Source organism: Crocodylus siamensis, chromosome 1 (genome assembly GCF_052110815.1).
Source record: "Crocodylus siamensis isolate JL-2025a chromosome 1, ASM5211081v1, whole genome shotgun sequence".
NCBI lineage: Eukaryota > Metazoa > Chordata > Crocodylia > Crocodylidae > Crocodylus > Crocodylus siamensis.
This window is the reverse complement of record NC_143395.1, coordinates 33,041,650-33,054,241: the sequence shown is the minus strand read 5'-3', so window position 1 is coordinate 33,054,241 and position 12,592 is coordinate 33,041,650. Positions and strand designations below refer to the sequence as shown.

The 12,592-nt window shown below is 38.9% G+C and overlaps 2 protein-coding genes across 15 annotated transcripts in view; one reads left to right on the top strand and one right to left on the bottom strand.

Annotated features, from left to right (window-relative positions):
* Positions 1-12,592, bottom strand: part of MYT1L (myelin transcription factor 1 like) — a 476,122-nt gene that overhangs the window by 482 nt on the left and 463,048 nt on the right. For all 12 annotated transcript variants that reach the window (XM_090032827.1, XM_090032818.1, XM_090032800.1 and 9 more), the window contains 3 exons: positions 10,534-10,637; positions 2,462-2,605; positions 1-2,139 (listed from right to left, as the gene is read on the bottom strand). The exon at positions 1-2,139 is cut by the window's left edge and continues 482 nt beyond it. In XM_090032827.1, coding sequence (XP_089888953.1) covers positions 1,999-2,139; positions 2,462-2,605; positions 10,534-10,637 — 389 coding nt within the window. In that variant the 3' untranslated portion in view covers positions 1-1,998. The remainder of the gene's footprint in view (positions 2,140-2,461; positions 2,606-10,533; positions 10,638-12,592) is intronic.
* The window catches only part of LOC149872700 (uncharacterized), a 77,472-nt gene that overhangs the window by 16,545 nt on the left and 48,335 nt on the right, over positions 1-12,592 (top strand). The window lies entirely within an intron of this gene.

Here is a 12,592-nt window from a genome sequence, read left to right as displayed (position 1 = left end):
TCAAAAAGGCAATTCTGAGCATGGCAGCTACAACTAATAGCACAACAGAAAAAGGGCACTGTACAGATAAGATACTGCAGAGCCCCAAAGTAATTACATAATCTTTTCCCAGCTAGTTATTAAAGTCCTCGTGGAAAACTGTAAGCTTTTGTACAGTGAATAGTATAAAGTGCCGCTGGGATATACATATATTTATACATATATATATATACCGAGGTTGAGTATTGTATCAGAATATTTGTTGTGAGATCCCTGTAGTCTCCCTTAGCAATATTACTGGATTGGCCATAATGGCTTCCACTATAATTTGTTCAGGTTTAGTGTCACAAGGCTAATGACACAAGAAATTGCACACCTCCGTATGGATATATAGGGCAAGGTAAGTGCAAATAGTCAACTGGCACATTGTGGGGACAATGACCCTGTAAGTCCTGTTCTGCTAAAAATATTTTATTTTTTACAAAACCCATCTTTTTCATAACAAAATTTTAAAGTACTTTTGTACTTTCTGCATAACATCAAGACATGGAAGGAAAAGATATGCTATCAAATTTAAATAAATTCAACATCTGTAAAACACAACACATCATCAAAATTACTACTTAAGAAGGAAAAAATGTAGTAAGAAAAAGTGGTCTTATGCATACATATAGTGCAGTTGTTTTGAAGAAAACAATCAAATATTGAAGGTACAAATAAGTTTTCTCTTAAAATGATCCAGTTTAAAGCAAAAAAAGTGCTGAAGTATATTTAGTTACATTAAAAATTTGATTGCATTCATTTTTGCAATAAGGAATAGAACAAATACAAAGCATATGTGAATGCTGCAGTAATGATTGTTCTCCAACAAAAGTTAAAATATAAATGTTAAAGTACTAAAAATGGGACCAAATGCTTGGCAAAGCAAAAGAAAAAACATCTTTACTGAACTGCATTCCTACTAAAGCAAGCAATGAATCCAGTTCAGTAACTGTATTAGACACAAATCATTTGTGTTTATCCCAAAATTAAAAATGTAAAAAAGACAATATTTTTAAATATTGTCCTCCATCTTAAATTGAAAGTACAGAATTTCTGAAAGATGAACTACATTGCTATAACAGATAGTTCAGAGGGGAATTAAGCAGTCCAGGAGAGATAAGAGAATGGTGGCTCCAAAGTTTATTTGAAAATAAAAGCTGAAATCTTCACGTTGTCCACCTCTGATATAGTTCCTTTCATAATGGAAGTTCTCATATTCATACCATGTAATGCTTAGAAGTTAATTAAAAAGTGCTGTTTAAGCTGCTTTGAATCTTCTGTCAAGTTTCCATGGCTTGATGTTGTCTTACAATAAATTACCCATTTTGTATCTTACATCTAATCCATGCCATTTTCTTGGAATTCAAAAAACCTCATTTTATTGCCCCCACCACACACCAACCTCCGAAAACGAAAGTCACATAATATTTTCAAGCATTGTTCAAAAATAAAGCATTTTTGCAACCAATTCTTGCTATGAAACAATATGCACACAAAATGTATTTCTTAAATCCCATAAAATCCTCCAACATGAGGCAAAATGATAGTGTTTAAAAAGTGGCTGCAGACCGCAACATTGTCATTCAAAGCTGGTTTTTTTTGTCCATTTCAGTTCAAAATACTAAAACATTTAATCACTAAAGCATTAAAAAGAATTTACACTCTATTTATTTTGATCAGCTTACCTCTTCAGAAATATATATACCCCAAAAATGTGCATACATTAGCAGCTATAAACATTACATGGCATATCACACTATGTCAGCTTATATGAAAACGTACAAAATGTGAATGTATTCAAAAAACTATTCTGCAGTTACTATCTTTAAAGCAAGACATAAAATCATTATGAAGTCTTGTAAGCATAACACTGTTTCAAACAGAAATAAATATATAACACTTTCTGGTAAATTACAGCAGCAAAAAACAAGAGGCATCCTTTTTTTTAAGCAAGACTTTCACCACTATAGCAGCTGTTCAGACCTGAATTCCTCTCACAGCCTGCTTTATATTTTCCAGTAGGGCTTTATTTTCTGGACTCTGATAACGATCTTGATTTGTATACATGTCCGTCAAAGTGGTCACGTAAGCATCAAAATTTTGTTCATTGATTGGTTCCTACGAGATATTAAATAGTAGTTCATATACAACTTTTATCTTTGTATTCGTATATTCATTTAAGCATAACATATAATCAAGGCATATTGCCACCATTTTTTATAATATTTAAAATGCCTATTTAGATCTTACTTAATTTTACAGGATACATTGGAACAGGCCCGCCATGTCTTTGTTAGCCGTTAGATTTATCTTTATGGTTTCAGTGTTGTTACCACAAATATCCAACTGGTTGAGGAACCATAAACATAAAAAAGACATCTACTGTATGAAGTGAACTGAAGATCGCCAAATTCCTTAACTTGTGCTCTCAATCACTTACCATATGTGGCAGCTGGATATTAGCTAGACTATGAATTAAAGACTGGCTTAAATTGGCCAATTCATGAAGAAGAGACTCATTTTGCTGTTCAATTACTTTGTTCTCCTCTTCTATCGTCTTCAGGTTGCTCTCCATTGTGGTAATCTAAAATGGACAAATTTGTGTACAATGTAATATAAGGCAAGCCGTTATAAAGCATGCGCTTTTTGAGTGAGTAATAACAGAACTATCAGAGCAAAAAAGACCATTTTGTTCATCTAAAAAAGGTTTCATGTAAAAATAGCTATTATTTAGGGATAATTGTAGGATTTACTTTAACGGCATGTCTTTCTATTGTGGTAATACTGATTTAATATAGATTTGATTGCATTGGCTTTATATCATCTTAACACTTAATAAATATCCTTTTCGTATCTAGAGACAATATAGGCCTTGATCCAACAAGCGGGTCCATATGAGCAGACTCTTACACCCATGTTGAGTCCATGGGGCCCTCTACTGATGTAAGAATCCATCCATGGTGGTTGTAGGTTCAGGGCCAGTATCAATGAATTATACATTTATCATATTTTTTTCATATACTTAAGAGTGCACAACTCTTTTCTGGTAGAAGTGAGCTCTTTGCAATGAAATTTAAATTCAACTTATAATAGCATAATACATGTTCTCTTATACACAGCTACTGGAAGATTTACACATTTTTTGTATAATAAAATGTATATAACAAAATAATGTAGAAGGAGGATCTGAAGACTTTTTTCTCTTTTGTATTGTGCTATAAGAGGTGTGAATGTTTGTGTGGAATAAAGAGACCTAAATAAAATCTTGTTTATTAGCATTATGTTATTTGTTGATGTCTGGCCTGTTGCATATTTACTAAGGGTCAGAGCTATTTACTAAGGGTCTTCCAAGCTGTTCAGGCACTCAGGAGCATATCCAAAGAAGGACTTGCACAGACTTAGTGGGATTTTAGGTGGCTAAGTCAAAAATTGCAAACTTTGTATAGTGGCGGTCTGACTTCAGAGGTGCCTAAACTCATGGGCCACATCCACACAAGTGGGGCCTTTTGTTTCCCCAGAGACAAAAAGCAGTGGTACTCCTTGTGTGGCTGCTACTTGTCCCTGGGGAATGCCTGTGCCACATGCCCAGCAGCCTTGCTTGGAGTCCTGGGGGGCTCCTGAGGCTGCAGCAGTGGTGATCCTGCCATTTGGAGCCTGGTTGGCAGCCAGAGTGTGGCTCTGGCCAGCCAGGCTCCAGCTTTGGGTGGCATATGCTATCCCTTCATGCAATACCCCACTTTTTTGTGTGCGTGTGTGTGTGGGGGGGGGGGGTCTGACCCCAGAATCTCCCAGGGTCAAACCCCACTCTCCCCTCAGGCTGCTATCTTGGGGTGTGTGTAGACAAAACAGGGGTTCTAAATTGATTTTAATGAAGTTGCAGATGATAAAAACCCACTGCTTCAATTTAGGGCCCTCTAAACCCCCATGTCATGCACACACCCCACACTTACCTGCCCCTCCGATAGGGAGGGGAGGGTGAGCTGCTGGCGGGCAGAGCGGTCCCTGGGCTGCGGGGGGGGGGTGGCTGGTGTTTCCTGCAGCAGCGCCCCCCGGCAGCACTCACCCACAGGCACCCAGCTTGGTCGGCTAAGAGGGTACCACAGTTGTGGAGGGAAGCACCGGGTACCTGCACAGCTCAGGCAGGCCTCTGGGGGTGGGGAGATCAAGCTTGCCATTTTTTTTTTCCTTTCTTGGGTGAAGCCTGCCTTCCCAGGCTGCTGCCAGGCTGCCTGCAGGGCTTCCTGCAGAGTCCCTAAGCCTGGTGCTTCACTCTGCGGCTGTAGGAGCAGCAAACTAAAATTCCTCGGGGGAGTTTTAATTTGCTGTGCCCCAAGTCATTTAAGGCACATTATGCTGCCAAATTTCCTACAGTGGATGGAATTAATGCACAATATGCCACTGAGGTGCATTTAGCCCACTTTAAAGTGTCATGCACACATGCCCCACATTTCATCTACACACAGCCTTGCTGCTCAGGGAACAGCTGAATGTGCTTGCAGCAGCACAAATAGTAGCAGCACAAATCTGTGTCACTACTTTGTGCCTCAGTGGACTCCCCTGCACACATGCTCTGGTGAGGGACAAATTGTCCTGCTTCTGGCAAACTGACCTTCTCCCGCTGCTCTTAGCTCCCAGCATGCTCGAGCATCTTGAGCATAAATGAAACAGTAGAGATGCTCTGGCCAGTAGCCAGAACGTCTCCCTCGAGGAACGAGCTTCTGTTTTTTCTGGCATGCACTATTGTAGTATGTGCTGCACTGCTTTTTCTCTCTCTGTTTTGTTTTTGGGGTTTTTTGCTACCAGCCAATGCTGGTAGCAAATTTTGCCCCCGTGCTGCAAATCTGCACTGCAGAGTATGTTTTAACATTCCAGGTGTGCAGTTTGTGGTGCTGCAAAGACGTCTGTAGTGCCACAAACCACACGTGACTGCATGTTTGGATGCAGCCTAAATGGCCAGATATACAAAGGGCTATGCACTCATAAGTACTGTGATGCTTAGTGCTGCCTTCCCTAACTTCCTAACAGACTCCAGGAGTGGAATTCAGACACTCAAGTTAGGTGCCTAAGAACAGGATTCACAATAGTCAGTTTGCTGAGGAGTGAGGCAGGGGGAGGAACATCCAATTTAGTCAATAGGAAATACTGGGGATAGTTTCTTTTAAAATCCTCATCTCTTAGATTAAAACACCTACATGATATTGGGTTTTGCACCCCCTATCCTTTCCCCCACACTGAACTTAGATGCCTAAGGTGCACTTTCAGGTAAAGAAAACTCATGTACTCAGAGGAGAAGATAAAGATAAGGACAGTAGTGTTGTGCCTACCCCTATTATATAATAGTCTAGTGGTTAGAGCACCCAGGAAATGGTAGACCTGGGTTCTAGATTCTCTTCAACCTGTGCAGGTTCATAACTAGATATCCCACCTACAAGGAGGCTATGAAGGTAGATTGCACATACTCCACTCCTCTTATTGAAGCTGGTTTATTTTGAAAGGCTTATGTGGAAAGAATGAACAAGCAAGAGGGAGTATGACTCTGTAGTCCTGTGGGGCATTCTTCTGGGTTGGGGGACCCCTGGATTCTAATGCCTGTTTCTGAAATTGTTTTTACTTTTTATCCAATGACACTTTAGCACAAAATGAATAAGTAGCCCTAAGAGAAGGAGCTGGAACCCAGGACTGCCTCCCTGCAAAGGGGCACTCTCATCAGTAGGCTCTAGTGTCATGCACTTTCTTCCTTACTATCTCCCCAAAATCTTGCAATCCTGTTTGACCATTGGCCAAGCTTCAACAGGAGGGCCTGTGACTTTGTGGATCAAGTGATCTATCCAGGAAGTGGGTACTGTGGAGAGACATGAATCCAGATCTCCCACTGGTGGGCTGAGTGATCTAACCATCAGAATAAGGTCAGCCCTCGGACCTTAAGACCTGACCAGGTCTTAAGAAAAAAAAGTAGTCTTGATTTCCCAAATGAATGACTAAGGTGTCTGAGTCAAGGAAGTGATTTGGGAATGTAATCCCCAATCTCCCATTCATACAGGTAAGACACCTAAATATGGGAGAGAGGCGGGATTTCAGATACAGGCCTTTCTTTCACTATTCAGGTTAGAGGTCCCTCTACTTAGTGTTTTAAATCTTGGATTCTCAGATACTTCGCTCTCCCAGTTCATTGCATAAGGTAACATAGGTGCCTAAATCAGGTTTGTGATTTACTGGGTACACCTACACATGCACTTAACTGCACACTAGATTAATTTGCTGTCTACATGTGTGACGCTATTAGACCACAGCAAACTAATTTTTGCCACCATAAGATAGTACTGTTGGGGACAGTACTTACTGTGAAGAAAATAACTGTGCCTAAGCACATGTGTAAATGTTAAACCAGGTGTAAATTATGCCCAGTCAGCCCAGGCCAGATCTCTGCCTGCTGCCTAGCCACACGCTCTGCTCCTTGGGCACTACTGTGCCCCATACAGTCACCTCCGCTGCCTGAAGCCACTACCCAGAGTCCAGGGCTGACATGCCAAGCCTGCTGCCAGGCCAGGCTGCTCCGCACCAGTTCAAACTACTGTGGTCCAGGGCTCTCATGTAAACACTGCACCTGGGAGCAGTTAACTCCAGTGTAAACTGTGCCAGAGTTTATCATGTCACCTTAATGGCATGTGTAGATGCATCCACTAGGTATGAGGTTGATACAACTATAATGGTCATTCTTACAAAATGTATTCCATTTTTGAGAGACATTAGCATTTCTAGCAATATTATCTATGTTAAATGTATTATTCAGATACATAGCATCCATCAGAAAAAGACACTTTTTAAATTTTTCAAAGTGTACATGGTTATTTGCTTTCCATTGTACAGAACAACTAAGGGCATGCCCTTGGCCACTCCTGAGAGTATTTGTGTCTTTAAAAACCTGAAAATATGCTGGTGAAAATACTCTAGGGTCAGGACCTTGGTCTTTGGTGTATTCAAAGGTAGCTAGTGGAGATGACCCTAGAATATCTTTTCAAGAATATTTCTGGATTTGGAGCATGCATATGGGCATCGGTGGGTAGGGCACTCTGAGGAATGACCAGGGCAGAGATAAATGTCACTGTAGGGTGACATGCCATCAGTGTGTATGAGTGGGCATGGGTGGGTATGAGTATGGATACTAAGATACATATTGGCAAGAGGGTAGAAAATGAAGCTGGAGAAGTAAAATTAATACCGATATGCTCAAATTCTCAAATGAATCTCAAGCCACCTCTAATTTAGCATCCACAATACATTATAGGACATGATACATTTTGATACTGAACAATCTGATTTGTAACTGCAATCATATTATGGTCTGGGTGCTTACAGTAAACCTTCAAATGAGAACTTTAAGGTTGAAGGGGAGAAGATCCTTATGTGACTATCTGCTTTATCTCATACAATCAGGTCACTACACATCTCATTGTTATGCCCATTATTGTAGACACAAAATTTGAGGCTGCGTTTGAAAATTTGGTGCTCAATATTAATTGATGAGAGCAAATATTTTCTGAAGAACTCTGTGTACATATGAGATTAGTTCTCGAGTTGGTCTGACTTTGGCTACTGACATTTATGCAGCAGATAATTCAAGATGAGGCTTATATTGCTGGTTTGTAGGGTTACATTTCTTTGGAAAAGGTTCTTGAACTATTTTTTTATCATTTTGCAACTGTGCCGATTTCAATGCAATTATTTTTACTGTGGCAGAAGTAATGGAAGCATATTCAAACACTTCTGGATTGTATTTTTCTATGTCAGGGAGCAAACAAGAAACATTAGACATACAGAAAGAAAAAAGGGTTCTCTTTGGAATACAGCACAAAAGAGTAGTCATTGCCACTATGAATGTGAATGTTTTTGTGATTTTTCCTTTGCTGAAGTCAACCATTTTGGCAATCATTACATTTAAATATTCATCCTTAAAATATATCACAAGTAATGATAGAAGTCAAGAGTTTGACATCAAATATCATAAGAATAGATATTCTGTGAAATGCAGGGTGCTGTCAATACCCATTGACTTCAGAAGAATCTGAGACTGCACAATATCTTGCAAGATTAATCCTTTAGCAGTTGGTCATCCATTAGGGTTTTTTTCTTTCTCTTGAGGTGCTAAGTATCTAGCCTGTGTTAATTTTAATGAAGTTGCAGATGATAAGGATTTAACACACTGCTACTTTCATACAATACTGAATGTCAGCAATTTGTACAAGTAGTTACTTCTCATACTGACAGAAAGTGAAGACCATATTCTACCTTAATTTACTGTCCGTTACGTATTTCCCAACTTATGTAAAGAAATATGATTGAAGTCTAAACCAGGCCATGCATTTTTATATCACTTTACTTTTTGTTAATATTAAAAGCCTTAACTTTGATAGTCTTAGTAACTTGCTCCACTAAGTCTGTGATTTTAAATTGAAAGCGGTTTTCCTTACGAAAGTTAAGGAGATCAGAGTATTACTTTTAAATTATTATCAAGTCTGACTCTCCTATGATTCTCCATTTCGTGCCAATGATTTATTGACAGTAAATATCACCAGCAACACTTTTACCGTTTTTCCAAGGCTGTTCCACATCAAAACATATATGAGGTCCCTTGAACATCCCTTAAGAATGTGCAGTGTGAAGAACTCAACTTTCTTCAAGTATGCAATGACCCAAAATAATCCTTTGCCCTGTTGTCTGAGAGTGTGCAGTGTGCAGTGTGCAGTTTGAGATATGAAAACTAACAGCAGAAGACTCAAAATACTAGAAACTAAACTAAACATATGATCATTATGTTGATACAGCTCTATCAGCCAAAGCCCTGATCCTGCAAGCAGTTTCGTATCTCATTAACTTTATGAATGCATATGTGATGGCTCAAGGATTTTTTTTATATTTTATTCTATTTATTGGTCCAAAGAAATCCAAAAACATGTGGGGAGTTTCCTCCCCCCCGGTGAATTTCAGCTCAGTCCATACATGAATACCATTCAGTTGGGCCTATAAGAAGTTCACATACACAAATCTTCATAAGGATTGCATCCCTATAACACTTTACTTATCAGAAGGAAACAAGTACTGGGTGTTATCAAAACAAGCCAATATCTTGCCAATTCACATGTATATTATTTTATGCTCTTTGGGTGTGTCTACATGAGACACAACATCGCTGTAGTGGTGAGCTATGGAATGTAGCTCACTGGTACTGTACAGTAGCAATGAGCTACTCAGCAGTAAGGTCAGAAACAACCTGAATACCGCCAGGACTGAGCAAGACTAACTGTGCAGTGGGGCACACGTGTAGGCACATGCTTTGGGTGGGAGGACTGCTTCATATTTTTTTAATTTCATGTTAAAAAATGTTAATGCTGCTCATATAGCTACTCATATGTTATTTCTACTCATACAGTTTCCTTACATACGACTATAAAAATATTTTGACACAAATGTCAACAATGATAAGAAGAGCCCTAAGTACACATTCATGGAATGGTTAAACTTGATACTGATTTGGCTAGGATATAACTGTACAAAATCTATGGGTCAGATCCTGCTCATATTTCTTTTGAACAAGGGAAGGCAGCACAGACAGCTATACAGACTGCTGGAGTGGGACTTTCAAAAATGGATGCTACTGGCTTAGCATTTCTCTCATTGAAGTCAAGGGGCTTTTTAGAAGAGAACATACTGAGGTTGGTAAATGGAAAGCACTTTGGAAAAATTACACCCTTGGTACTTGCTCTCCATAAGCACAAGTTGTGCGGAGACAAAGTGCTGCAAACTGTACTGGATATAAGATTTGGCTGGAAAATGTTAGGGAAATGACAATTTCAATGAACAGTGGATGAAAAATTTTACCATTTTTATTCCTTCCCTCATTTTCAAACTATCCAGAAAACGAGTCAAGGCTGTCACCAAAAAGAGGTTTTCTTGAAAAGCACAAATGAGAAATTTTCCAATGTATTTTTCTGTTTTCTGATCGCTCCTGTGGACCCTAGATGGGCTTAACATAAGCTGTGAACCAGGTCTCTGACTCTCTGGATATGGAAGGCATACTGCCTACCATATGTGAAGGTACAACAGTTGCTGTTTCTCTAGCATGAATTGCCTCTGCAAGCAAAAGGCCTGGTGCACACTGTGCTGTCTATCCATACTCTTTGCCATAGCAGTACATAACAAAGTTAGCCCTTTGAGAGTGTAACTGATGTTACGGTTGCATATAACCTTACCAGAAGAAAATGCAAAGCTGTCTACACAGGTCACCCTTTGGCAACAATTTGGAAAATATATTTAACCATGGCTTTCATTTTTCTTATAATTGGTGGCATGTGTCATAGATATAGCAGTGCAGATAATATTTTCTAAACTTGTAAATGACAAATTATATAGGAAATAAAAGCAAAATGTGTAAAAGAGAATAGTGTATTTCTTATATTTCTTTTGACCAATTGTACATAAAAAGTGGCTGAATTTAGGGCTTCATAAAACTGTTACCTGAGTTCTGAGTTTAATCATATCAGCTTCCATCTGGGAATTGGATTCATTTAGTTCCTTGATTTCTTCGTCTAACTGCTTAATTTCTTCATCATTTTCTATACCTATGCAATATAAAAATAAAAGAGACGTTAAAAATGTAAGCTATAAATCTAAGTTCAGTCATCAAGTCATTTCACATTTGAAATTAAACTTAGTAAAGTAAACATTCAAAACCCTAAGACTCATCAAACTTTCCACTTGAAGTTAAACCTATATATTTCCCACTATGTCTCCAGCTCTTTTAACATCCGCAGTAATTTTCTAATGGGAATGATGGAAATAACTGAGGGTGAGATAAAAACATAATGTATCCCTTAAATGCACTGATTTGAACTCTGTGTTGCCAGAAACACATCTCCTGTAATTAATCCTCTTGCACTATCAAATTTTTTTCTATAAAAAATATTAGCTCTGTGAACTATGGAGTCATTTTGCAGAAAGAAAAATTTTCTGACTAGGCGATATTATTATGTCATAACTGTTCCCAATCATTTGTTTATACATTGAGGGGGAAGGAGAATTTTATAATACAGTAACATTGAACACTGGGGCACCCTGCAGTTAGGGCTGATGCTCTCACTAACTCTGTGGTTCAGTAATGTCATTAATAAATGACTACAGTAAAACTTTCAAAAGTACCAAGCGACTCATAAGTCTAAATTCCAACTTCAGAAATGACTTAAGTATTTAGGGGACATGTATTTACAGTCATTTAGGTTCATAAGGATGCAGATAGACACTTTTTAAAGTCACCTAAGTAGTTATCTATTGGGGCTATGCAGGGGGCAAGTACAGACGTGAAAGAAATGGTAAATAAACTTCCCTAGTAAGTGCCTTTACTGATCCAACCCTTGAATCTGACAAACTTCCCACGGTTTGTCATAGTGGTAACTCTTATAAAATAAATCATGAAACTATTTTGAGCCAGAGGTCTGGGGCAGGTTATGATGAAGGCAGGTTATGTTGCCCTTAGCAAAGATGGCCACTGCTACCCTTTGGGAATGAGAATGAATCCTAATTGCTCTCAGGAAAGATGCTATACTGGCCTTTAGAAGAGAGTGGCACTATGAGGACTGCGTGAACATACGGGCATAAAAAGGACAGGAATGAGTAATGTGGATGTAGTGGACAGCAATGGGGTATATGTGCAGAAGGCAGCAAAACAGAAGAAGAAGAATCAAAGCTGAATGAGCAAGGCAAAAAAAGAAAAATCGTGGAAGATTGAGGGGAAAGGAAAGGCAAAAGCATGAGGAAGGTATCATACCCAGAAGCTATGAAAAGAGCATGGAAGGTGGGTACATGTGGGGCAAAAGACTGGTCACAACAGTATGGATAGGTAAAAGCAGGATAATGATAGGGTAAAAAGGCCTAGAATGGCAGTGCCCGTATGCCAGGAGTTACGAGAGGGCAAGTGGAATCCCCTGCCTAACTTCTTCCAACATTTCTGCTTCTGATTTAGGGTTGATTTTTGAACTATATAAACTGTAAGAGACCAGCTCCCTACAACTTCACAGAGAAGAACACTGAGAAACTTATTTTTTACGTGTCTCAGTTTTTAAAACACATCCATACTTTTAGGGAGGTCTGGTCATGATTTCTCAATGCTCAGTTTCTCAATGCTCAATGCTCAGTTCTGCTACCACTGCCTTCCTCACCCTTCTGCCTCCCACAGTAACCAAAGCTGATGGAACAACCCAGTTTATCCCAGTTGAGGATTTGTCCTGAGATGTTAAGAAGTAGAAGACAATTTTCAGTCTGCTATAGTATACTAATATAATGCACTATAATAGAACTACACTGAATGGCTTAAGAAATTGCATCAATTGCGCTTAAGTTTAAACAAAAGGACTTTAGTAGGACACATCAATCAGCATTTTGTGATTAGGGCAAAAATAAGTTCTAATACATTGGATATTTCCTGTTCTATTTAACATTTCTTTTCTTGATAACAGTGAACAACAAATAGAAGGGTTTCCAAAAGGAGACACACCTGCAAAAGCTGAATGAATCCCTCCAA